General features: G+C 41.5%; 1 protein-coding gene across 1 annotated transcript; it reads left to right on the forward strand.

Moving 5' to 3' along the window:
* Positions 1-1,400: 1,400 nt before the first annotated feature.
* SPAG1 (sperm associated antigen 1) lies at positions 1,401-26,832 on the forward strand. Its single transcript, XM_054385472.1, has 18 exons — positions 1,401-1,540; positions 2,097-2,256; positions 2,605-2,724; positions 4,986-5,053; positions 6,223-6,341; positions 6,809-6,914; positions 7,817-7,947; positions 8,188-8,294; positions 8,808-8,961; positions 12,022-12,441; positions 12,770-12,869; positions 14,207-14,359; positions 18,049-18,224; positions 19,997-20,138; positions 21,607-21,733; positions 24,294-24,458; positions 26,240-26,608; positions 26,701-26,832. The coding sequence occupies exons 1-18, from the start codon at positions 1,401-1,403 to the stop codon at positions 26,830-26,832; spliced, it is 2,889 nt and encodes a 962-aa protein (XP_054241447.1).
* The last annotated feature ends 943 nt before the right edge of the window (positions 26,833-27,775 follow it).

A 27,775-nucleotide genomic window follows, 5' to 3' on the forward strand; every position in this document is an offset into this window, starting at 1 on the left:
GGGCCGTGGCGGGAGGAGCGCGACCGGCAGTGGGGAAGCTGTTGCCCCTTGCAACCGATGTGCCTTGTATCGCATTGCCTCAGAGCTGCTCAGGGCACCCGAGAGGACTTCCTCTTCTTAACGTTTATGAATATGCTAAAACGGGAGAAATCGTTGCAGTTTTATGCTGAGAGGCTCTCTTGCTTTTTCTTCTTGTCTCTTCATGCGTGTTGTTTCTTCCCTAGTACTGAAACTGTGAATTCCTGAGGCAGAATCCTACCTTTATGCAATACTTAATTATGAGCAGTTATTAAGTGACACTGTATTGCAAAAATTTTTGTGCAACTCCAAGTTAATATGTGTAATTATGCTAGACATTAGAATCCAATTATTTTAAGCACTGTATAACATGTAAGGAAAACCAGAATAATTTTTCCTCCATAGGGTTTGCAATTAGAATAGAAAAAGATGCAGATAAGCAAAGGTACAGGGAGATGGGGAGTGTCCAGTTTGAACACCTCAATTCATCAGTTACAGACTCACTGAAAAAGGTTCAATTAGTACAGTAATAGAATCAGAGGACAAGAAAATGCACTTAGTGACAAAAGACAAATGATTGGATTTATTTTGGCTACAGAGAAGGCAGAGGTTGCCATTCCATTGGATACTTCTTCCCTTTGAGAAGTGTGGAGGGTCCTGCACCAGCTGCTTCTTCATCTCCACCACATCTGCTTAAAAAAGGTAATACCATATGGTGTTTAAAGAAAAGCAGTGGATGTTGGAGGCAAAAGTGGACAGTTTTTTTGTTTTATCACTAACAGAATCACAAATATTGGGGGCTGGAAAGTGAGGCAGGTAAGGAGGGTGCTTGCCTTCTGCCATGCCCATGAACTTGCCTCCACGCACCCCTTTCATTTGGGCTTCTGTCTTCCACCTGGCCAGGACAGGATACAGGGGCCCCTTGATCCTGGGTGTGGTGTGGCAGGGGCTCACATTTCTGTTGCAGGAAGGGCAGAGCTTGACTCTACCAGTCTATCTCCCTCTCACACTCCCTTACAGTCCTCAGCCTTTTGACCTCCTATTTCAGCTCAGCCAGCAGGCTGAGCATATAATTTCCCTGCTCACAGCCAACACAGATGTGTTCTTCCTAAATGTCCTGCTTGTAATGGCAGTAGAGTTTCTATATATGAGTCTTATGTTTTTTCAAAACATAAACCAGATATAACCACACTTCTGTTAGTAAATGTCTGTCAAGAGCAGGTCTGCAAATTTGAAAATTCCCTTTTGTGGCAGTAGATCTGCTTGCATAGCAGAGTAGTGCTTTAGAGCATAAGCAGGGTTATTCCTCCAATTAGCACTGCTTCAAAATATCACTGAGTTCTTACAGAATCACTAGATTCTTTTCCTTGTAATACTTAGTTATGGGTGAAGGCTCAGTACCATTTTTGCTGGACCAAGGAACTACTAAAACGTATCAAATACCTATTGGTCATCTGGACTACAAGTTTATTGAGAAATGCACAGATGTTAAACACCTGGAAAAGATTCTCAGGGTATTAAGGTAAACATTTTATTTTCTTACTTTCATTATATTCCTGTTCTGTAAAATTTGAAGGAACCTGTGCCTAAATACTCTATTTGTCTTGAACCTCTTGGTAACTTTCTAACTTAAAAATTTGAAACCATGAAACATGTTAGAAGTGTCCAAATTCTCAGCACTAGAAACCCATGTTTTGTTTCAACGTTCCAAAAAGTTCCAAAAGGTGCGAGCAGCTCACTCCATTCTGCCATGAAGCACTCTCGCCTTACTGTGGTCAGTTCAGAGGCTGTGCCTGTTTAACTTTTGCTGAAAATGACACAAAAACGTTTTTCTGTGAGCAGTGTGATGATAAATCTGAACTCTGTATGTGTGTGCATTGGGTAGTGGTTGAAAGTGAACTCACTACAATTTGCTGGTCAAAAATGTTACTAGGTGATAGTAGAATTCAACTGTAACAGGAGAACGGTACTCTGCAGCCACTGTGGTGACTATACAGAGACTACACAGGAAGGAAAATATGGAGGATGCAGTGCAGTTTTAATTATTTTTTTAACTTTGATACCTTTGCATTTTAAAGATCTGGAGAAGAAGGATGTTATCCTGAACTTACTTTGTGTTGTGAAAAGCGTCTTGAGCTTTTAGATCCAAGGAGCAGAGCTCTAAGAAAAGACAAACCTGCAGCCACAGACTCTGACTTCACAGTTGAAGAATGGGAAACAATTAATGGTGAACTGATGGTACAGTAGAACTCTAAATTATAATGGTCACTGATAGAATCACTTCGATGTATCAATCTTCCTCCTCTTATACCTAAGTAGAATGTAATTATTTGATGAAATGGTCAAAGGATTATGTTGGGTTTTGTTTGTTTATTATTTTGAATTAATGTCACAGAATATATAATGCTCTGCAGATTTTTTTGATAGATTGCTTTTCATTCAAAAAAGCATAGTTGTGCTTTGTCTTAATTAATTTTCCCATTAAGAGCAGTGCACTATGAGGATATCTCTTAGATATATTTCATGGTCTACAACAACCCTATTGTATTGCTTTAAGGTATAGATGCATTATTTGTTTATTTTCAGAGCTGGGTGAGACAAATGAATGAAGATGATGAGAAGTTGCTGAGAACAGACACTGTACATGACACAGGAGATAACCTGCCTCCAGTTCGTTGTTCCAGCAGCTGTCTTTCTGCTAATCAGGTATCTCCAGTTTTCTAGTGTATGTTAATTGCAGGGCTCTCTAAAATGCGGACATTTTCTATGTACAAACTTCTAGTCTTCAAGCTTTTCTCACAAGGTCTATTTTGTTAACCAGAAATTAAAACCCTCTAAGTTCCCTTGCAAGAGACCCATGCTTAAACAAAAGTGCCTCCTTAGTACCAGCATGTGTCCTGTACTAATGTTTTAGTTCTGCCCAAGAATTCACTTTGGGAGCAGATTTCTATTAATACTCTTTTATATTCTTTGAGTCACATTTCAAAGTGGTGTTTAAACCTATGAATTAGGTTCTTTTGGGATAAATTATATCAGGAGCATTTCTCTACCTGCCAGTAGGCTTTTGTTCCATGAGCCCGGACAGGAGCCGGTCCAAAATAAATACCATGAAACACACACACGTGGATGCTGTATCCTCTGCACCAATTGCCCTACTCCATAGCCAGTTCTATATTGCGTTGCCCTGGTGCATGTGTAGCCTTTTGTACCTTGAGCTGATATTCCAGCTTTAGCTATGCTTACTTAGCTATGCAGCATACTTCATGAATCTTCAGAACTGCAGAATAAACATTGACAGTTTTTCCTAGGTATCAGTTTCCTCATGTGCTTCTTTTGTTTTTTAATTCAGAAGTTTTTTCTCCTATTTTACACCCTGCAACTAGCCAAGTTTTTGTCACTTTTGTACTCCATACAAGGTTTAAGTGTTAGTGTTATAAGTTTGTAATACCCAACAGGATGCATACCAATGATATCTCATGTTTCAGAAAGCCATATTTGGGAGTTTCCTCCTCCTAACATGTCATTTTGTCTAGCTTCTTGAAAGACTGAGAACGTTAAGAGTAATTCTGAAGTTCTATAATGTTGAAGTTTGTTTAACCTAACATTATGGATAGTCACAAGTGTTTACAGGAAGGGTCCCATTTGCATTATGTAAATACAGGTGTTTACATCCACCTGCAGAGTGATTTCCTTGTTGCAGTGCCACCACCATAAAGCTAGCTTAAGAAATTGCTACTTGTTCCTTGGGTCCAGTTTATCACAAGCTCAGTCTAGCTGGCACAGATGCTTAGGCTGTGTACTTGTAACCACTGTCAGGTGTTTGTCTGGACACAGATAATTGTAAATCTGCAACTCTACAGACAATCACATTGGTATAACCCAGTGAGCAATGGAGTACAAGGTAAGAGGAGGGCTGAATGGCCAGGACAGAGTGGAAGGGGAGTATTTTGAACTGGGTGTTCCACTGTGGAATGCCTCTTTGGAACCACACCTTGCTATTAAGTATTGTTCAAGTCAACAAGCCGGGAGGGGCATATCAGAAGTATTGTGTCATGAGTGAGGGAGAAGAGATGCCAAAGGTGCCAGCTACAGAAAGAGAATTATAGAATCATAGAATTTTTAAAATCATCAAGTCCAACTTTCAACCTAAGGGTCCTAGCAAAGCAGTCCACACACACACACAGTTTAGATTAAAGATGCATTTTTGTTACACCCTGGTCATATCCTTCAAGGTTTATTTTAACTTTTATTGCTTTCATCCTTGCTTTTAAAAAAAATCTATTTCCTAAATAGGTTCCAAAAGTCAGCTGAACTTGTAATTTTGACTGATTGTTACAGGAAGGTCCTAAGAATAAATCTGGGGTAAGACAAGGCTCAGAGAAGGAGCTTGTCTAAAAGCTAGAATGTGTGTAAATCATGTTGGGAATTAGCTTGAGTGGAGTATGAAATAGTCAAGTTCAGACACTGTTTTGAAGTCAAACATTTGTAAATATGTTGTGAGGGTTCCAGGGACTATCAAAACCTGTCTTGCGTTCTCTTGGGCATGGCAAGCTTAAACTAAGGTTACTGTTCAATTTCGGTGTCAAGCACCTCATCAGAGGGTTGTGAAGGGTTTTCCCATGACTGAGGTCTCCCTTGCTGTGTTGAAAGGATGATTCGGAAGATGGTAGCAGAAGGTACTAATTAAGAAGAGCAGTTTCCTATTCGAAAGTTTTGTTCAGTTCCTCTGTGGTAAGTAGCAGGACAGTGGAGAGAAAGTGTGAGACTGAAGAGCTGCTCAGATGGCAGTGATCTGAGAAGTGCATGCTGCTTCAAAGCAAGAGCAATTCAGTCTCCAAGAGTATGCTGAGATTACTCATGAGTAGTGTTAGTTGCTAGCAATCCATATTGCAGAAACAACATTTGTAAAAAGGCTATGAATTTCCACTTTTAAAAATGGTCTTACAGGCTGACTGTTTCTCTTTCAGACCAAAAAATTACAAAACAAACAAAGAAACAAGAGAAACATCCCACGGGATTACAAGGAATGGGACAAGTATGTTCAATGCTTGAAGTTGTTACTAATTCTTATTTATTTGTTTAGTAATGGAAGTTGGTTGTTGGATTTTAAAATATTTAAGGTCAGCATATCAGGGAACTGCAGCACTTTGGTGAGATGTGGGGGGTTCTGTTAAAATGCAAATGATGTGTTGTCTGGTGTGAAGGTGTCCCTGCCCATGGAACTAGGGATCTTGAAGGTGATCTTTGAGGTCCCTTCCAACCCAAGCCATTCTGTGACTATGATTGTGGTGCTAACAGCTGAGAACAACTTAATCTCTACTTTGCTACAAGCCGCTTGAAATATAACAAGACAGCAAAAATACAAATAAAAAGGTGATTTTCTTTCAGATTTCATTTTTCCTTTCAACATCTAACATATAAAGTCTGTGGAGGTACATAAAAGCAAGGAATTACAATTAGTTTCATTTATCCCAATTTTTAAAGCACTTCTAAGATTATTCAGCATGGGCTTTTAAATTAGATCTTCTGTACTTTTAAAGCCACAATTCTAAATTAAAACCAAAACTGATGAATTCCTGCACTGAGCCCATAATAAAGTCTCAAAACTGTCTCTGCTTCAGGCAGAAATTATTCCTATTGTTAAACCTCTTGTAGAAGGCCAAGGCAACTTTTCATTCAATCCTACACAGACAAGCAGTCAGTGGAGTGCTTCTGCATGGTGTAGGAATTGGTTATTGCTGGCTTTGTTTTATAGGACTATGGCACTGGTTTCAAAAGCTGCGTCAGAGTAGCCTTGGAAGTGTCTGATGCTGTTTTGAAATCTCTCTCACGTTTACTGTATCAGTTGCTTTGAAGCTGTTTCGTAGGTATTTTGGCAGAGGTTAACAGAGCTACTGGACAGGGCTGGGGTTGAGACTGCTGCCACCATCTGTGGAAATGGCAAGGAGGTGAGGCAGACATTTTTCTTGGTTTTAACCAGAAAGGAGGAAGAAGAGTGGAGGTAAGTACAAGCAGAAGCACATGAAACAACCCAAGGACAGGAGATGAGACTAAACAGTGTTTTCCTAACAAGTCAAAGAAAATGGAACAAGGCCTTTCTCTCTCTTTTCCTTAGGTTTATAGTGGAAGTACAGCATCCCTTTTGGGTAGGAGAAGAGTCTGACTCTGCAGCATCATTGAATTTGTTATTTGTATTAATTTAAGGCTCGATGTGGAAAAGGAGTGTTCTAAAATTGATGAAGCCTGTGAAGAAAGTAACTCAAAAGCAAGAATTTTTAGTAGGCCAAGTCTACCTGTAATCCAAAAGAAAATAGATACCTCTGGTAATGCCTTAAAACATATTTATTCTGTAATTGTAGTGCTGTGTTGTAGAGTGTCAATAGAAATGGTAGAAGCACATTATAGACTTAAAAGCCCCTAGAGATGCTAAAAGTCACAAGGAGGTCAACTGAGCTTGAAGACTTATTTGGAAAAAATCTAGTCTTGGTGTAATGATCAGGGAAAATATTTCTATTGTATTTAGGTTAAGAGCTCTAGGTAAAGCAGTAAAGCATACATCTGCTATTCTAAATCAATGGCAGAGGCTGGCCAACCACTTTCACCTTGCACTCTCAATCACAAGAATTTAGGTTTTAATTGTAGAAAATAAATTACAAATTTGTCTTTTAGTAATCCACATTCTTTCAAAAGAATAATATACAGATGATGCAATTCAGCAGATTTTAGCTGTCAGTGATTTGATTGCACTGTGTAAGTTGCTAGTTGTTCTGTATAAATATTTTTTTTCCAGGCATGACAAAGAAAGAGAAGATTTTTATTGCTACTCGTGAAAAAGAAAAGGGCAATGAGGCCTTTGCCACTGGTGACTATGTGGAAGCAGTGACATACTATGCTCGGTGAGGAAATACTGTTGGCTTCTTTCATTTGAATGAATCTTACTTGTGAATATTATTTTTAGAGCAATGCAATTACAGCAACTTCTTACTGGAGCACCTAGTGACAATTACATTATTTTCCAAAGGGCAGAAAGGTTTGACAGAAGAATACTTCAAGCAGTGTTGCATCCTGACAATGGAGATGATAGAGAAGTAGTGATAGGATGCAGTCTGCAGCTGTCACGGATTTCTGCAGCTTTTCCAAACCCACTGAGATTCAAGGGCAATTTTACACAAAGAAAAAGATAAAGTGTGTGGAGAAACTAAGTTCATTACAGATTAGTTCTAATTAATCACATCAATGATCCATCTCTTGCACCATTCATCATGTGCATCACAGTTGCTGTTACTCCTCAGACATGATCCTGGTGCCATAGAAGCTGAAGCCTGCCTGCAGTACCAGCCACACACGTGGGTACTGGCCTGCACAATTCATCCAGTGCCGCCTGAGTCTTTCCCTTTTACAAGCAAGATCAAGTTGAAGACCATGTGGCCCCCTATGTTCTTTGTTGTAACACCAAAGCTCTGTAGTTACTCTCAATACTCTCAGAAGTTTCACTTGGCAGTTTCATTCAAGTCTCCAGGAATGGCAGCAAGAGGTAATAGTCAGTGATAGGTGTGCTATGGCATCTTTCTGTGACATCTCAAATCAAAGCCCTGGCAAGCAGCAGGCCTCTGAAGATGGTAAATCCAGTTGATGGATGGTTGCTTGGGCCTCTCAGGAGGGGGTCCTAACCACTATTGTGGGTAGAGTATCAGCATTGATATTGTTGTGATACTGTTTTCAGCTTCCACGAGTGAAATGTTTCTGCGTTTGATTTTCTAAGTACAAGCCTACCACGGTCAATATTCCCTCTTTTCAGGAGTATATCAGTAATACCCACTGCAGCTGCATATAATAACAAAGCTCAAGCAGAAATCAAACTTCAGAACTGGGACAGTGCCTTGCAGGATTGTGAGAAGGTACTAGATATGGAACCTCACAACATAAAAGGTAAAGGAGAACATAAACTTGACCTTCTCTGCATTATTTTATTTCTAACAAATAGACGTTCATGTTGTTAGTTGAGTTGACTGATCTTTAGATCAGGTCCAAGCCTGACTAAGGAAAGAGAGTAGCCTCTCAAAATAATTCTAACTATTTGAGGGTCAAGGAAGCTTTATGCAGCTCATCCTGTATTTGTATCGAATTTATGCTTTAAAGAGTTCAGTAATGCACTGTGTCCCGTTGTAGCTCTGATGCGCCATGCCACTGTATGCAGTCAGCTGCAGAGTTACCAGACAGCAATAGAGGATCTGAACAAAGTGTTGTGTGTTGAACCAGGAAATGCCCTAGCTAAGGTAAAGATTAAGGAATTAATTGAATATGACTAAAAAGAGCTTGTATGAAGTTGTAGCATAAAGCAAGTACTTTTTATGTTGTTTGATCTAAAGATGAGTTTTGAAGACACACTCAATCTTCTTTGCCAATGATCAGTTTTCCAAAACCCCATAGGAGCCTGTGGTGGAAATCAGTCATAGAATCCTAGAATGTTCATTACTTGTGAGAATCTGTAGGCATTCTCTGCAATTTTGCTGCTGTATGTGCTGCCACTATCAGTGTCTTAGCTGATGGAAGTTACTTGGAAATATCTCTCAAAAAGCTCCACTTGGATAGGTGGGTTTAGCTGTGACATGTAACTCATGAGAAATTCAAAAGGGATGCCAAGCTTTTATTGTTAGAGTGGTAAAGTTAACCCGCAAGTAGGTGGGTTCTTCAAGATCTTATGTGGATTATTTCTTTTCTGTATATCAATTACAATTTATATACCCATAAAAATGGTTTCTGCTATTGCTGTTTTTTCTCTGTTGCAGAAAAGTCTGTTAGAGATTGAAAAGAAACTGGAAAGTCTGAAGCCTGTAGCTGAGACTCAAGGCAAAGGAAGAAGAATACTTATAGAGGATTCAGAAGGTGATGGAGAAAGAGAGGAAAATACAGAAAAGCGTGACAGAAGTGGTGGAGATCAAAGTATGTCCTGTCATTCCTTACTTAAAATCAGTGGGAAATTAGGGGAAATCATTGCCTTTGCTACTGCAATGTTTATTCACACAAGTCATCTGTATTTGCCTCTTTGAAGACTGAGATTAGATCTGAGTTGAAATCTAGAATCCAGTTTTACTGCAAACCTTTGAAATTAGCTATAGAAAGGGTACAACAAGCAGATGGAAAACATTGCTATGGATACCTACTGCGCATGTCCTGTGTCATTTATACCTGCCCTTTGTTGGCTCAGTGGGGGATTTCTTGTGTTTGAGAACATTTCGTATTTCTTAGCTCTTTCTCTCACACAGCTCTCCTGCCTTCCTGTCATCACATTTTTCTTCTGCATTTTTCCTCTCTTGATTGAATCCAACAGTGTAAAAATGACCAAGTAGCATGTAACTGTTTTGTTATTTGCTTTGAAAATTATTAATCTTTTGTTTTTCCCCTGATTTTTAATACAAGAGTTCATCTGTGTGCTCTGCAAGTATGTATTGAGGACAAACATCATGTAATTCTTGTGCTGTGTGTAGTTTACAAGCAGTTGAAGTGCAGCTCCTGCTTCTGGATTAGTGTGTGTCTAAGAGTGCTGAGATAAAGGTGCTGGCACAATCAGAATACCTGACTGGGAGGAAGTGAGGAAACAGAGGCTACCGAGGCTTGCACTGGCAGGTTGGGTTTAGATTCAGCTCTTTGTCTGGACTTCAACCTACAACAGAATAGCATCCCTGGGTTGATTTCCAGTCTTCTGCTTTCTGTTGGTTCTTCATGACAAGTGACTTCTGTGTTTTCTGTAGGCTGTGTAAGTCTTTATCTTGAAATGAAACCAGCTTGTGGGTTTTCAAACTGGACATCGCTTTAAGAATGCATGATTGTTTGCACACAGACTTAAGGAAAACCCATTTTTCAAAATCTGTGAATACCCACTAAATTTTCTCAGCTAAAACTGTGGGAGAACAGCTGGATCCTGTCCCTAGCCTCACATGTCAGTTAATTTGAGGTTGCCCTCCATTGGGAGATTTCAGGTGACTAAGTGCCTTCTACCTCCACAGGAAGACTCCCATTCTGTTGATGAAAGGTTAGGCTTCTAAACACAGGGAAGATTGTCAGCTGACCTCAGTGGCACGTGTTCCTGTGATGTACAGGAGTGGGTTTGAGATGTGGGAGGCAGGCAGCTTCATAAATTACTCTGTGTGTTCAAACTGAAACACATGCAAGGTCAGTCCAGGTGTTTAATCAATTGATACATCCTGTGAAGAAAGAGAAACCTGGGGCTGTTTAGTCTGGAGAAGAGAAGGCTGAGAGGGGATCTGAGGGGATCTATAAATAGCTGAGGGGTGGGTGTCCAGACGAAGGGGCCAGGCTCTTTTGGGTGGTGCCCAGTGACAGGACAGGGAACAGCAGGTACAAGCTGGAACACAGGAGATTCCACCTCAACACAAGGAGACATTTCTTTATGGTGAGGGTGCTGGAGCCCTGCAGCAGGCTGCTCGTAGAGGTTGTGGAGTCTCCTCTGGAGGCTTTCAAAATGTATCTGGATGTGTTCCTGTGTGACCTGCCCTGGGTGATCCTGCTCTGGCAGGGGGGTTAGACTCAATGATCGCTAGAGGTCCCTTCCAACCCCTGCCATTCTGTGATGTATCCTGGTTTCTCTGCAGTAATGGCCTTCTTGCCCTTAAATAAAGAGAGCTGTCATCATCACAACTGATTTGCAGCTTTCCAGCACAAACAGGGGATGATAACACTCTGAATTGTTCTTGTTGATTTCCTGAACATGTTTTAGGAAAAGAACATACTGCCTGGAATTATTGCGTGTGGAATAATGAAACATTTATTTGATATTACAGATAATTCTTCAAACTGGATGGATGGGTGGGTAGACGGAAGTCTCAGATATAATTAATTTACTTTTAACTTCATAAAAAGTCTGTGTGGGTAGAATAGATTTACCTTATTGTTCCCACTCTGAAGTATGAATTCATTATTAAACATGCTATTTTGGAGATCTCAGCTAGGAAGGAGGCAGATGGAGCTTTTGTCTGTTACAGACCAGTAAATCTATTGTTTTAAAAACCTTACACTTTCCCATCCTGTCCAGTTTGATTTCAGAAACATTTTGTGCATTAAACCCTCCCCAACGTCTCTGTCATTTGGAGTTCATCCATATTCACAGAATCACAGAATTAACCAGGTTGGAAAAGATCCTCAAGATCATCTAGTCCAACCTATTCAGTCAGCTTCAGAAGGTTAGTTCATGTCAGTTGGAACCAGCACCCCAATACATGAAGGGATGAAAAAATTCTGTTGGACCAATGAACACATGAAGATAAAGGAAGTTGAACCCCAGTCTCCTAATGGTACCAAACCACTGAGCTGCCTTTGTGTGACCAGAGTCAGGCTCTCTGCAGAAACCTCTCTCTGAATACTGTGGTGGTAATCTGCTAGGAATTCAGTCGGATAAGGGATATCTATGTATGTTAATACCCTTAGTATACTCTTTTCCCTAATTAAATTAGTAATAAATAATAAGGAAATTTCAATGATCAGCAGTATCTATATAACGCTTTTTGATATTATGTTTAAATGAAGCCTTTCTGGGAATGATTTATAAGCTTTTATCCCTCCTGTTCTATATTTGAGGAATGTTTTGAAGGGTGCAACATTACTGGATTGTTAGCTGTGCGTTTAACATACAGCATCTGGATTTCAGCCTGGAAAATCAAAACTTCAGTATTGTAATAGCCAGTAGTTAAACAGTTAATGTCAAGGCGAACTCTGTACCATTCCGGCACTACAGAAGAGGGGTTCACGGTGTGCCCATCAAGGAGAAATGAGGTTTCATAGTGATGCTTTGTGAGTAATAATTGCAAGTTACTTGTAAGGAGGAAATTTTCTCTTCTTGGAAGTGTTTTCTGAGGTAAATCTTGCTAACATCAGGCTGCCTGAAGGATTGGTGCCGCGTTCCTTGGCTGCACACCCCTCTGCTGCCAGGATGATAGTTCCTTCTGATGATGCAAGCTCTAACTCGGCTCATTAACTTCCTCGTAGAAACCGGTGTGCCAGTGAGAGCAGAGGCTGCGGAGGAGGAGGCTGCGATGGGCAACGCGCAGAGAAAGTTTCATAGCAAAGGAGGAGGTGGTAAGGCGGAGGACAGAGAGACACAGAAGCAGAAGGACTCCCCCGAGAGCAGATTAAAAAAAGGCAAATCCGAGAAAAAATCCCAAAAGCATTCGTCAGACCGTGAAGAAGTGAATGGCTATTTACACAGCGACCAAGGCAGTGCAAGCCCTGAATCTGAGATCTTCAGGTCGCATGGAGCAGGGTGTCAGTCGGCTGGTGGTGACAGTTCTTCGCTTCCTCCTGCTGCAGCAAAGCTCAAAAGTGAAGGAAACGAACTATTTAAGAGTGGCCAGTTCGGAGAAGCTGTGCTCAAATACTCAGAGGCAATCGAGTATGTCACTGGCCTAGGTAAGTGGAACACCTTGTGCTTCACTCTGGGGTTGTTGTTCAGATGGTCACCTAGCCCAGCCCAGCCTAGCCTTGGATTTTTGGCAGGAGTTAACTGTGCAGTAAATTCTTTGTCGTTTCAGTAGATGACACAAAACACATAAAGATCAGTGAAATAGTCCAACTTCCTTGGGACAGAGATGTGTTTGAATAATTACATGTTCCAGGTGACATGATAAAGGAAAGCTTACAGCTTTGCTTTGTCAGCAAACTGCATCACTGCACTGCAACTTACAGGGAGCATGTTATTTTAATAATGATCTTTGACTTTAATTGTAACTTCTTTTAGGAGAACAAAGTCCAGATGGTTTAAGTATCTTGTACTCCAACAGAGCAGCATGTTATCTCAAAGAAGGGAACTGCAGTGACTGCATTCAGGATTGTAACAGGTAAATTACAACCTCCGATGTAGAGCAGCAACATTCCTGATGATGAGTAAACTTTTAACTGATATGTTGTTATTGCAGTTTGACTTGGGACAGTCTTCAGTAAGGTCTGATTGCTTCTCTGAATGACAGAGATCTTTGACAGTTATGTAAACAATCACATGGAACCTAGGGAAGGAGTAAGATTGAGTTTACTGTCTGAGGCTTCTGTTCACAGAAATGCATAGCAGGATTAGAATTCTTCATATAAAAGCAGGCTCACTTCAGTGATTCTCTGTAGTAACTTACTTGTCAAAGCTTTAAGCCAGATGCTTATCACAGTGTTGGACAATGCTTTCAGGCATCTGTATGGTTGTGTGTTTTCTGTGTTTGGTTTGTTGCTTTGGGTTTTTAAATATATGCTTGGCATAGTTATAAACAGTAATTAGGGCTGTTCAGGAGGTGAACTAAAATTCTTTCTGCTTATTATGGTTTGTAAGGATACAGGAGTTAGAGAATAATAATAAATTCCAAACACTGCCTTCCACTAAATGATGACTGGCTTTCTAGGTAGCTTTTTTTTTTTTTATATTTTCACAGATAGGGTTAGTAAGACTGAAGCTTTTGGTTCAAAAAAAGGATCCCAAGACAGAAATCATATTATTAATCAGCTGGGGTTTATTTACCCGCCAAACCTAAAAATAAATGATGCATGTACCTTTAACTCAATATTTGACTTACTGTATGGATTCTGCCTGACAGAAGAGTTTCTGCAAATGTCATCTGAAAAAAACAGACTTATTAACGTTTTTTGTTAAAGTAGATGGCACATTTAACAGCCAGCACATTTGTCTGTTTGGCAGGTTTGAAGTGTGTAAGACTCCAACTGAAATCAGTAATTCAAAGCTTTGAGGGGTTATATTCTCACCATAGAATCAGTGTTGGGGTTGGAAGAGGAAGAACAACTGCAGATGATGAAGGCAAAGACGCTACAGGCTTGAACGCCCCCTAGATGTAGGCATAACTTAAGATTTTGCTCTTGAGGAGCTGTCATTTCATTCATCTTGGTGATGAAAGCAGTTTTCCAGATGGAAGACAGGGATTTGAGTAGAGTAGGTTTTAGTAAAAGCACTACCAGTGTTATAAGGTTGGACTTGGTTGATCTTGGAGGTCTTTTACAACCAAAAATGATCCTGAGCTGTACGCCACTTCGGGTTTTGATAGAAATAACTTGGTCTTATCTTCCTTGTAAGGCCCATCTGGAATCACAGATGTGTAATTGTGTATATCATAAACCAATTTTATTAATGTTGTTCAGTGACTGTTTCACTCCTGCACTTCCCTTCTGTTTGTTTTCCCAGAGCTCTGGAGCTTCAGCCGTTCTCCCTGAAGCCTCTTCTGCGCCGAGCGATGGCCAATGAGTCCCTGGAGCGGTATCAACAGGCTTACATTGATTATAAAACAGTCCTGCAGATAGACAGCAGCATCCAGGCAGCAAATGACAGTGCTGATAGGTAACTCCACTGACACATTTTCTGCTGGTAGTCCAAACAGAAGAGTAGAATTTGGGTTTGTGTTTTACATGCTCCCTCTGTTCTGTATCCCTCAGAGGCAGGGTCATCACAGCTAGAGGACTGTCTGCTTTATTGAGTTGTTTTCTCATCACTTCATGCTTTTCCTCTGCCAGCAGCAGGTCACTTTGTTTTAAAAATATAATATTCTAAAGTCTTTGTTTACTGGTGGTTCAACTTGTGTTCTTTCCTGACTTGTATTTGATAAGAGGTAAAGCAATGCTCTTTTCTCTGACATTTCTCTTTCCGTTTCATATTAGCAGTCTCCTGTGGTGGTTGGAAATCTATGTGGTGTGAACCCTTGAGTATGCTGCAGTTGTGTGAACACCAAAGTAGCTCCATGCTAAGTGATTCTTAGAGGTGTAAAAAATACAACTGAATATTAAGTGAAGTCTTGATACTTCCAACAGTAATTCTTGCTGCCAAGAGAGGTCTCGGTTTCTATCATTAAGTTTTAGTAGTACAAAATTAGTGTATACACACTATTGTAATTGTGTGTTCACCTATTGTAAGCGTTTTTGTGTTGAATGATAAGATTTTACATTCCCGTTTCCTTCATTCTTTATTTTAATGGGAAAAAAAAAACTTTCTGAAAGCAGAACAGCCATTAACCACTGAGCAGGAACCCACATACACACGACTTTTAACAGTGGATTCTGGTACCTTTTGTGTTTTTAAGGCAAAGTTGTGAACATTTGCATTGTTACTTCATTAAAAGGTCCCTAGTATCTTTAAATTCCACCTATTTAACCAGAGGTGACCAAAGAAAGTCATGGTACTTCATCACCTCCTCTTAGAACTCTTTTGGTAACACAACAAATTGTTACTGATCTGCTGTACCTACACCTGGATTGGTAAGGGAAGTGCTTGTCCTGGTAACTGATTGTTCCACTGTTTAAAAAATTCTTTGCTTATTTTATCTGCAGATATTCTTTTCACATTTTTCCTTGACTTGTAAGTGGCTTAGTAATGAGCTTATTTCCCTTTTTTATCTTAACACGCTTCCTTTTCTCCTCTCTAGGCCTTCCTTATGTTTTTAGCTTCACTGCTCCATTACTCTTTCTTCCCTGGCAACCCATCACCTTATTTCAGCTGCTTCTTTCTTCTCTTCTGCTAGTAATTAATTTTTGCTTGCAAATTCTTAGTTTCTGGAGCACAGACCTCGTGCATAACTGAACTTTTACTCTAATTTCCTTTTTAATCTTTTATCATTTATAAATTAAACTGAAATTGCTTACCAAAGTATTAATCTCAATTTCCAAAGTAAAAGACTGTTAAAAATTAACAAAAGAATTATAGTTCCCCTACTGCCTTTTAACCTAAAAGGAGAACTACAAAATGTAACTTAATCTTTTTAATACTAGGAATATCAGGTCTTAACAACCTGCTATTACTGGAGGATTGCTTTGTTTTGAAGTTGCTGCTGGAAATTGGATGGTGATGCTGCAGGAAGCTGACAGGGAAAGCTCCTCATCCTACCTGTGTCTGAGGGTGGGTTTCCTAGGCTGTGGTAAGGCCTGGCTTTCTGTACTGAACTAACTAAGCAGGCCTTCCAAAAATTTGAGACTTGAAGAGGTGTTCAGTCTGATACTTCTAGTAATTCTCACTTAAGGAACAAGTAGCATTTAGAGTACAAAGCTTTTACCAGACCATTTTGCAACCACATGGCAATAATAAAGAATGTAAGTACCTCTTTTAATGAGAAGTCAGCTGAAAGCAAGTGTCAACAGTTACCTGAGCTTTCATCATCTTGGTTAGAGGATGTTTTATTGGTCATCCGGAGGTGTATTTTAGGGAAATTGGAAGGATTGTTTCTTTGAATGGTGTGTACCAAATCAAGGCAAAGTCATTTCAAGCAGGCTTGTAACAAATGGCCTTTCCCTGTCTTTGTGACCATCAGTTCATTTCCTACTGTATGTGTTTTCATTTCCTCTGGAGGGAGCCTTTCATTATTTGCTTCCCACTGTAGACAGACGGAAACTTGAATGTGGGGCAATATGTTTATGCATTTCCATTGACTAAATGAAAGTTTCCTGCCAGTTGTCTCAGCTCTGCATCAGATAGCTTGGGAGCTTTTATTGCAAAGTCCCATGGGAGTATTGTACTCTACAAATAAATTTGTGAGAAACACCAAAACTGCAGTTTTGGGTCAAGTTAGGGTGGGGGTAGTGGAGAAACAGTGTATTTGTCTCAGCTTTGTCAGGGGATACCTGTGCTTTTTCAGCTAACCATGGCACGCAGGTATACATTGCTCAAAAGGCTATGCTTGAATTATTGTATCACAAGAAATCAATTGATCATCCAATACTGCAGGAGTCTTTCTGTGGATTTGCATGAATTGGATCAGTTTCTTCATCTTTTTAAGCCCGTTCTGGTAAATGGAGAAACATTAAACAGGAAGAAAATGGAACCATGGTTTACAATAGAACTAATTCTTACTGTCTATGGGACAGTAAAAAAAATGCCTTTTTAATATGAAGTGTACAGTTTTGTTCTCTAACAAAACAACCTGAGTAAATCTTAGGGCTGTTTCATTTATGTTAGAGTGTCATGTTTTTTTTCTTAACAACCTTAAAGTTTTACTAAAATTAGAGGGTAATTAATGCTCGTTCTGCCTCATTCTTCCTGGCACATTCAAGTTTGTTGTTTTTGGGGAGTTTGGGGTCTGGATTCCTGTAGTCTGTTTTTTACACCTGTGTTAGACAGAAATGCACCAAATACCCAAATTCCAGGTTTATTGCCTACAGTAGTAATGTGATTTGCTTTGTTAACCAATTCAGAATTGTCCTTTCTTAGATACTAGACTTATCACCAGTTGAACTTGACTCTTAAGCTCATTTTGAGATTAAAAGATGTTTATCTCACTATTATTCTCATAATGAATTGATATTTGTTTGGGTTTTTTAATAAACATACCAAACCCACAGAAATTGTAATGGAACCATGACATCTTTTGGCTTTACTGGTGTTTGCTTAGGTCTTTCTCCAAAATGTATCACAGCAGTGGGAAGCTCTCACTGGAATGGATTTTGGATTTAACCTCTCATGTGCAGGAGTATTTGACCTGTATGTGTTCAAGAAAGGCTAAACAGTTTTTGTATGTTTTCTTTGAATTTTTAGATGGGGATAAGGAATGATTGATGGACAGATTTCTGACTTAATATCTACTTGGTGGCCTGCGTTGGTTATTTAAGAGAATTGTTGCCTCAGAGGTTTCATTTGACCTTGGCAAATTGAGGTCTGAAGATATTGCAACCTACAGTTGTTACAAATAACACCTATAGACAGCTGAGAAAAGTAAACAAAATCAATGTATAATGGCTTTCTCCTATTTCTTTGTGTGTGGCAGGCAGCAGTTAGAGCTTAGTGGCAAAAGCAGTAATGTGCTTAAATATTTCCAGATGATGCTAAAGTTATCAGCTTCTTGTCTTCTGAATGCTAGCATGAATACTCTAAAAGGTGGCAAAAGTCTGAATCTCAAATGAGTGCAATACTGCTGCCTGCTGTGACAGTCTTGTTTTAACTTAGTCTCAAGGATAAATGGTTGTTTTTTGAGTAACTGCAACATCATGTTGTTTAATTTGAGTGTAAGTTACTCAAGCTTGAGTTAAATAGAGGGTTGTCTTTTTCAGGATAACAAAGACTTTAATAGATCAGGATGGCTCCAGTTGGAGGGAGAAACTGCCACCAATTCCAGTTGTTCCAGTCGCTGCTCAGCTCCACAGGTGGGATGGAGGAACCTTGGCTTCAGAGGACAACCCAAGAAGTACTGCAGATATCAGCAGAGAAGAGGAGTTGCAGAGGAATCGTACGTAGAGCTGGACACAAAAGAGAATCCTGTTAAGTGAAACATGGAATGCAATTGAATCATGAGAGAAACTGCTTTAAGAAGTGGTTATCAGTTATCTACAAGAGAGACTTGTGGAAAGCCGGGCTAGATGAGAGTTGGGCCTGTTTAGCCTGGAGAAGAGAAGGCACTGGGGTGACCTTGGAGCAGCCTTCTAGTACCTGAAGCCATGGGGGCCTATAAGAAAGCCAGGAAGAGACTTTTTTTACAAGGGCTTGTAGTGCTAGGATGAGGGACAATGCATTTCAGCTTGAGGAGGGCAGGTTTAGACTGGTGATTAGGAAGGAATTCTTTCCAGTGAAGGTAATGAGACACTGGAACAGGTTGCCCTGGGAGGCTTTCTAGAGGTGTTCAAGGCCAGGTTGGATGAGTCCTTGGTTAACCTGGGCTAGTGGGAGGCCATGGGACACATAAACATCTCCTGGAAACACCAGAGAAGTTGGAGGAAGCTGGCCCTCCCTGTCTTCACAGGCTGTGCTCTGTGGCATTCTGATGAAAACACATCTCAGTGTTTCCAGTAGCATGGCCCTTGGTTGGGCTGCTTTGGGAACTAAGAAATGCAGACTGTGTGAGTCTCTTCACAGAAAGCTGACTACAGGCTGCCTTCTCAGGCCTGTACTGATGCAGTGGGATCTGACAGGGACAGGTGATGCCAGAAGTGTGCCAGCAATAATGTTTGTTCAGCAGTGAAACCTCACTGTAGGCTGATGCCCTCTTGCAACAACTCTGTTGTTTTCTGTGCCTCACAACTTGGGTTATGATTTTCTTGTGTTTCTTGTGTAAGTCTGTTCTGGTTTCATGTTGCTACTGAATTTTTGTCCCCAAGCCCACATGTAATTTACTCGTGTGGGACACTGGCATGTGGTGAGAAAAAAATCTCACTGAGATTAATTATTGGTTAAACTTCTCTTACACCATGCTTACTTGGTGTTTAAGGCCTGAAGCTTGACAAGGGGCTCATACTCTTCAGCAAGGTACAAGAAGGAGTGTTTTCCATTGTAATTTCCTTAGAGCTCTGTTACTAATTGTTGCTTGCTCGCAGCAGAGACCTGAAGCAGCAGGTAGGGTTGGTTTCCCACTGCAAACATAGCTAAAACTTGTAGTCTAAGCCAGGAGCATGTGCAACAAATAATGTGAAGTTTAGGAGGGAAGACAAACCTGGAAGAAAATGATTAAAAGAAGTTTATCTAGGTGTGTTCAGGTTCCTCAAAGCACTTTGTTAAATAGTCATGAACAGAGTATTACTGATGTCACTGACATGTATGTGATGATTTCCTTGTTGCTGGCAGTGTAGCATAACAATTTGGATAGCTACTTGCAGAAAGAACATGAGATCAAATCATGGCCGCCTTGGTGTGATGGTGTTGATCTGGAAGGCTCCAGATCAAGCATTGAAAACAAGATTGGTATCTCAGTGGGGATACATTGCCCCTCCTCACCACACAGAAGGGGCAGATAGATGCAGGTGAAAGCGCAGAGATCTCGCTTGTGCATTCCCATTCTTTCCAACCAAATGGTTACTCTGCTGCCTGGGGAAGTGCCAGTGTTGTGCCAGTGTTGTGCCAAATGTGGCTGTGTTGGTTTGTGCCTTTCCTGGAGGACAGAAATGGCCATGTGCAGACCTATAAAGATACTCCAGTTGCTGGGCATTTGTTCTTAGTCTGGGTAGATTCTTCATCTCCCTTTATTGAAGTGACCTTCTTAGGTAACACTGTGATCCTTTTGTACTGCAGGTGAGAAGGCTGAGGAGAAGTTGAAGACACTAAAAACTGAAGGGAATGATTTTGTTAGGATGGGTAAATATGAGGAAGCTGTAAACAAGTACAGTGAATGCATGAAGTTAAACACTGAGGAATGCACCATCTACACGAACAGGTAAGGATCCAGAATCTAACCCCTCCTTGGGAGATAGTTACGTTTTCTCACTGCAAATACAGACTTTGCATCCCCTCAGTCCTTGCTGTGAAAAAGGGATTTCCTCCCCCCCCACCCCTCAGTTGCTATTTCTGATGACAAAATGGATTTTTTGTTAAAGTGCATAATTTTCCTAAGGGAGCAAGTATTAATGCCACTCATGTAGATCTTAAAATCTTTAAACAGAGAGTAAGCTCTAGTGAAAGTTACAATTAGCATAAGAGCTTGCAGCATTTTTCAGAACACTGCTATGATTTTAATGAGGATCCAAAGTGCAGTAGCAGTATCTTACATGTGAAGAGTAAAAACTCAGAAAAGCAAATGTACGACTGTGCTTCTGCTTTGATTTGCTCAAAATGTACAACAGGATTATTTTAAAGGTTGACCTAATTCTGCAGCATAATTCTTTATGCTGTACTCTTACCAGCTTTCACAAACTAAGAAGGATTTGATTAGGCCAGTACTTGAATGGGAGACTTCCAAGTACTGCTGTGCAGAAGCAGTATTGCTTGTTTAATCTACAGCACTTCTTTACCTGAAGGCAAATTGTGTGCTGGGTTGCATTCAGAGGAGTGTGGCCAGCAGGGCAAGAGAGGCTACTCTGCCCTTTGACTCTGCTCTGCTGAGACCCCACCTTCAATCCTGCCTCCAGTTCTGGTGTCCCCAGCATAAGAAGGACACAGAGCTGCTGGAGAGAGTCCAGAGGAAGCCACAAAGATGATCCAAGGGCTGGAGCAGCTCTGCTGTGAGCATAGGCTGAGGGAGCTGGGGGTGTTCAGCCTGGAGAAGTCTCCAGGGGGACCTTAAGAGCTGCATTCCAATAGCTGAAGGGATCCTCCAGGAAGGCTGCAGAGGGACTTTTCATGAGGGTGTTTAGAGACAGGACAAGGGGGAATGGTTTGAAGCTGAGGCAGAGCAGGGTTAGACTGAAGCTGAGGAAGTTCTTCAATCTGAGGGTGGTGAGACTCTGGAACAGGCTGCCCAGGGGGCCTGTGGCTGCCCTCCTGCCTGGGAGTGTTCAAGGCCAGGTTGGATGAGGCCTTGAGCAGCTGAGTCTAGTTGAGAGGTGTTCCTGCCCTTGGTGGGGAGATCAGAGGAGATGATCTCTGAGGTCCCTTCCAACCTGAGCCATTCTGTGTGACACTATCAGCTGCTCTACTGTCACAGGCTCTGCTTTTATAATACTTACATGTCTGCCTAACTTGAAGCATTGAAGCATACTTGAATTTTTGCTTTCTTGAAGTTGTCTGTCCCTCTCTAAGCCTGTGCAGTGATGTTATTAACACTTACTAGCTTTGATGTACTTCATGAACAATACCACATTGAGACTGAATTGTGTGAAGTATCACAGTTAACATTTAGATACTGTTGGCACTACAGCACTGTAGACTTGACTTTTATTGCAGTGTATTCTTTTTTTCTGTGTTAGAGCTCTCTGTTACTTGAAACTGTATAAATATGAAGAGGCTAAGCAGGATTGTGATCATGTTCTTCAGCTAGAAGATTCTAATATTAAAGCTTTTTATAGAAGAGCTCTAGCGTACAAAGGATTACAGGTGAGGACAAAGACCATGGCAGGTATTAAGCACTTCTAAACTTGCTTATCCTCTTCAAAGGTGATCAGGGAGTTGCAGTTGAGGGGGGAATACACAGCAAGCATGCAGTGGTGATGGTTTTTTTCTTTTGCAGAGCAATACACACAGATGAAATACTGTGTGAATGTTTTTGCAGCATAACCCCTGCCTGCTGGCATGTGGTCATTGTAGAAAAAGAGAGGACTGAAATAAATGAGCTTGGACTGGAGATGCATCCACCCAGCTTCAACTTCATTCTAATACTCTTATGGGTATCCCAGGCTGCTTTTTCTGGCAAGGTGCTCCGTGTATCTTTGTTTTTCTGGCAAGGTGCTCCGTGTATCTTTGTTTTTCTGGCAAGGTGCTCCGTGTATCTTTGTTTTTCTGGCAAGGTGCTCCGTGTATCTTTGTTTTTCTGGCAAGGTGCTCCGTGTATCTTTGTTTTTCTGGCAAGGTGCTCCGTGTATCTTTGTTTTTCTGGCAAGGTGCTCCGTGTATCTTTGCTGATGACAGTGGGTTCTCTCCAAGTCTGTCTTCATCTGCCCACACTAAAAGGTCAAACTGTCTTGTAATATCTGCTCATATTTGAGTGCTTGTCCTATTAAATCAGGGGTTTAATTGTCTCTTTTCTCTTTCACTCCCTTCCCCAAACATGTTACAAACCTTTGTCAGTGATCCACTTTCTCACTCTGGACAGTGTCAGCACTCAGCCTTTTCCTTCCCATCACACAGGGGTGGTGCTGTCTTTCTCCCTTGTTGCTCTTGATAACTGGAGGTGAGCACTCCAAGCATCCACCAGGTTTCAGCAGTGTTCCTCAAACAAATACTTCCCTCAGGCCTCCTTTATGTTTGATGTCTTAAAAACTTACCTGATTGTCTCTCACTAATCACCTGAGGACAGTCTGTCTGTGCTTAGAAATACACTGAGCTGTTTTCATCCCATGTCAGCGTTCAGGTGCAAGCCATAGGAACCACAGGAGCTTTTGGTTGTGATTAATTTGTTCCTCTGGTGCCATAGCTATGAAATTTTGAAATTTGCTTTGACTGATTACCAAAGAAGTTGCAAAGCTTTGGTTTTGTGTAAAATCTTTTTTGTAACTGTACCCAGCTACCAGGTATTAATCATCTCTGACCTTCTTATGTTGCTGTAGTTGATAAAAAAATGAGTCTAAATATAAGCAAAGGCATGTAGTGATTCCACCAGTCAGAAAAGGGAATTGTACACTAGTGAAGAGTGTCAGAAACTGGAGAAATAAATCCTGCCTTTTATAAATATTCTAGGAAAAAACAGTACTACTGTATTATTGAAGACACAATCTAGAACCCATTGTTCATGGTTTCCTTCTGAAGAGCCTGAGCTAGGGGCTCCCAAAGCCCTTATATTGTGGTTGGATTGAGTGCTTTCATTAAAGCTAATTCCAGGGGTGTGGGTGATTTGTAAAAACAGAGGAAGAAAGAAGAGATTTGAGGCTGACAGGTGACTCTGCAATGAAAAACTGTCAGAGTTAAAAGCATGCAGTTTGGCAAAGACCCTAAACTAACTAAGCTGCAGTGGAAATGAATGTAGAAAAGGAGTGGGGATAATAGATTTACTGAGATGTAGTTCAGGGAAGGTGGGGAAGAAATCATTCTTCTGTGGTAAAGCAAGTGGCTTGCTTTGGGTGCAGGCATCTTGTGTGATTTGGCTTGAGAAGTCTGTCTCGATGCAATCTGACATTCAGGAGGGCTGGGTGCTTCCTGACCATTGTGATTGTTTTCAGAAGTCTCTTCCAGAATCTCATTTCTTTGTAGTTGTGAATCTTCACATCTGTAATTCAAATGGCTTAGCTTAATTATCAGCTGTTCTAATTAAAGCAATCTGCCCCCTTTCTGCATTCACTTTCCATACACTTACATTTCCTTCATGGTACAGCAGACTTCGTATACAGGCTTACTGCAGTGCCTCTGCAGCCTGAGTCCTGGTCATGAGCACTGAACAAAACATTCCAGGAAAGAGAATGTGAGGGCCTTGGAGGGCAATGCCTTTGTTACAGCTGAGGTGCTGAGCAGATAGCTCAGCTGGTACATGAGGATTTGTCCATGATAATATGAATGACTTACCTTACAGTACTGCTGGGGACCTGAAAAAAAAACATGAGATCCTTCACACAAGTGAATGAGGTTCATCTTGTACTGTCTGTGTGGTCTCCTGCTCTTTACTGCTGTATTTCATCCTTATTTTTGATACTCCAGCCCCCAAGGTGTCTTGATTTGTGTGATGTTCCAGTCTTCCTCAGAACTGATGCCATTCACTTTGTCTCTCCAGAAAATGTAGTCTAAGAATTCTTAATTCCTAATGTCCAGTTTTGGAAAAAAAAAAAAAAAAAGCATTAACAAATGACAAGAATAAGTCAAACTCAGGCTCAGTTTCCTTTGCCCCCCTCTAAGGACCCCAGATTTAGACTATTTTGATTTTCCCTAGCTGGAAAGGACATGCTGGTAGTTCAGATTTCTTTCCCTGGTGATTTACTTATTTAAAACTTACTTTCCCTTCTACCTACAGAATTACCAAGCCAGTGTTGATGATTTCAACAGAGTACTTCTAATAGATCCAGATGTCCTGGAAGCAAAAAAGGAACTAGAGGAGGTAACCCAACTGCTTACCCTTGGCAGCAGTGCTGTGACTGGCAGTCAGCAGAAGCAAAGGAAGAAAATAACCATACAAGAGGTATTCCTGTTCACTTCTAAAAGCAGGCAATCCAGAAGCCGCACATTTGAAGAGATTAAAGCTTTTGTTTTGCACTTCTTAGCTGTAGAGTTCTGGGGGGTGAGGTTGTATTTGTCATGGTCTTCTGAGGGCCTTTAAGCAGGATTCTTGCATAGAATGTGGTCATTGTCCACAGCTTTACAGCAAAGCTTTGGAGTGCATTCAGAACCAGAGCAGAAATGGACAAATGTCATTTAGATGGCAGTGAACTTGAGGATCTGCTCCTTGCAAACAAAAGCTGCTTAGGCTTTGACAGACCTGTTGTACAGAATGCAGCTGTCAAAGAGCAGCTTTGAAGTCCCTGCTGCTGGGGAATCCCCTGGGGCTGTGCTGGCAGAGGTGCATGCTCAGCAGGCCTGCCAGCAGTGAAGGTACTGGGCTCAAAAATGGACTCTTACCTTACAGACCAAGAGTAGGGGGGAGCAGCTGTGGGATCTTGTGAAAGAAATCTGTGATGTAGTGTTGTGTGCTGGATCCAAATTGTCAGCCTTGCAGAGTGCTGGGTGGAATTAGGCAGGGAAAGGATTTTCTGTCACCTGATGTTTTGGGGCTGTAGCTTTGATGGTCCTTTAAGAATGTGGGACTTACTTCCCTGTCAGTTTAAAGTACCTAGTTAAAATACATAGTTCCCAGGCTGCACAGTGACACTGGCATTTGCTGCTGTCATTTCCAAGTAGTGGCCTAAGGGGTAGTGCAGTCATTAGGACAGAAACAAATTGCTTTATTGGAACACTTCAGTGTCACAAGTCCCCCGAGTGTGATGTAAGCTGGGGTAGCCTTGGTCTGAGCTGTGACAGAAGGACCTGCACAGTGCTTGGAGGAGCACTTGGAGGAAGTTTCTGCACTGTTCACAGCCCAGCTCTCACCCTACCTGCATTGCTGGCAGTGGTCGTTTTTCCAGGGGTTGGGCAGGAAGCAGTTATCTTTATTGTGATAATTACAGCTGCCCCCTTCCAGAGCCCTCCCTGTGCTCTGCTGTAGTGCCAGGCAGTTCATGAAAACAGGCTGCAGAAAAAAGTGAGGAAGTTAGAAGCTGGGATTTAGCAAGACTGCTTCATTTTAACTAAGCTGCAATTATAGAAAAGACAGTCAAGGTGTCTCTCTTCACAGCAGAAAATAGAACAAACTGTCTATAAGCCCAGAGCGGCATTTCCCAGAAGGGACTGATCTAAGCTCCTATGTGCTATGTACCTTTCAGACTTTCCAGAACACTTGGCATGCTCTGAAGAGAGATCCCCTGTGCTCCAGGAGTTGTAGAGTCAGGCCAGAGTAATTCCACAACTCTTGGTAGCTGGAAATAGATTTTAGCAAGTGGAGTTAAACCCAGGGTTAATTTTCTAGTGATTGGTTGATGAAACTCCATCCAGGCTGCACTCTGGAGAAGCTCAGTGGGTGCCAGGCGGTTCGGCCATGCTGAGCTTTCTCCCTCCACAAGCTCCACATTTCCTGTATGCATGAAGTCCACCTCAGCTTTCTCCTAGGAGTCTTCAGTTGGCTTTCTCCAGTGGAGTGCCGAGCAGTGCACTGTACACACCTGTAAAGGTGACTTAGAGAGGTGCTGTTCTGGGCAGAAAAGATGTGTGTCATAGAAGATGATAAAAATGGGCACCTTTCCTCTGCCAAGGGTGAGGTGCTGCCTTTAACGAGTGACATGACTGATGGGAGTATGCGTGCACTTCAGCAAGATTCAGGTTCCCTACACAGTCACAGTAAAAGGATCTGCTGCCGTTTTCTTTGTGAAGGTGACTGATGACCAGGAGGAGACACAGTCCGGCACAGCAGATGTTCTGACTGATCCTGTTACTTCTAAGGAGGCAGTTCAAAAGGCTGGGCCACTGAAGACCTCTGAGAAACTGCCTCTTTCTGAAGCATTTAATGCTTATGACTTTGGACAGATGGTAAATGCAGTGAACACCACTAAAGATAAAGCTGCTTGTGCAGAGCTTCTGACAGTTACTGAGCCAAAGAAATTGCCAGCACTGATGAGCAACAAACTTGAAGGAGAAATCTTTTTGATTTTCATCCAGTCCATGGAATATTATCTGGTTGGAAAAGATCCTGGCCTTGTATATCAGCACCTTTTCTACTTGAGCAAAGCAGAAAGATTTAAGGTAAGAATGTAGACTGGATGGGTACTGAAGCTGCACAGGAACCTAAGGGTTCTGTGGAGCTCAGGGCTAATTATAGTATTTTTTTTTTCCAGGTGGTGCTGGCCCTTCTTAGCAATACTGAAAAAGAGCAGGTTCAGCACCTGTTTGCTGTGCTTGCCAAAACCCAGAGCAATCAGTACTCTCTGGAAGAGCTGGAGAGCCTGAAAAAGGTTTATGAACTTTAAGAAGGGAAATGTTATGCATAGAGTCCATGTTAGTAAGGTGGAGGTAGGAACTCTGCAGCCTTGCATGGGTTGAGTGGGACTTACCCAGACTGAATTCCAGGTTTGACAGTCTGTGCAGATCTGGAATTGGCTCTCTTCATTGTCTTATAGCTGTAACCCATTTTTAGTCTCTAGGATTTAATATCTTTGTGCTCAGGACCAGAGCTCATGCAGGCTGACTTTATTTAGGCTGTGCTGATTCCATGGACAGACCACACTCCACAGTGCATGGCTGATGGGAAGCACCTCAGTGGTACCAGAACTCACTTTAGGCCTCCCTTGGTGTGTCCTATTCTGAGGTGGGTGTTCCTGTGACAAAGTGGCTGCAGGATCAGCAGGGCAGGAGGCAGCATGGCTAAAAGGAGTTTACACAAAGTGTTCTTCATGTTCTGCAGCTAAACTGCAACAGGCAACCTGCTCCTTTGCTCTCCCTGCTCTATGCAACACAGAGCGAAGTGTTTGTGGTGAAGTACAGCTGAGCAGCAAGGCTGAATGCATGACAGAGTAGCTGGGCATAGAATAGTTTGAGTCAAAATCATCAATTATCAAAGAAATTGCTGTTTTAAAGGCTGCTAACACAGGAGGCATTTTTAGCGCAGAGAATTTCCTGTGGGGAAGGGCTGCTGGTTTGCCAGGAGAGTGACAAAGAGGGGAGCAAGTGGCTGCACTAAGCAATAAAAATCCTGACCTCTGGCTTTTGGTAGCAGATGACTGGAGAGAGCAGCTAGGTGTGTTTACACAGACAAAAGGAAACCACCCCCTTCTGCTGACCAATTGCTTTTATTGGTGGGGGCTTATTTCAGGCACTACTTCAATGGTTTATGTTAAATTCTGACAGCTCCTCTTCTCAAGAAGCAGCTTTTCAGTGTTTTAAGCCCTCTAATGCCTTCTTTGCGCATGTGAT

This window comes from Indicator indicator, chromosome 12, assembly GCF_027791375.1.
Source record: "Indicator indicator isolate 239-I01 chromosome 12, UM_Iind_1.1, whole genome shotgun sequence".
NCBI lineage: Eukaryota > Metazoa > Chordata > Aves > Piciformes > Indicatoridae > Indicator > Indicator indicator.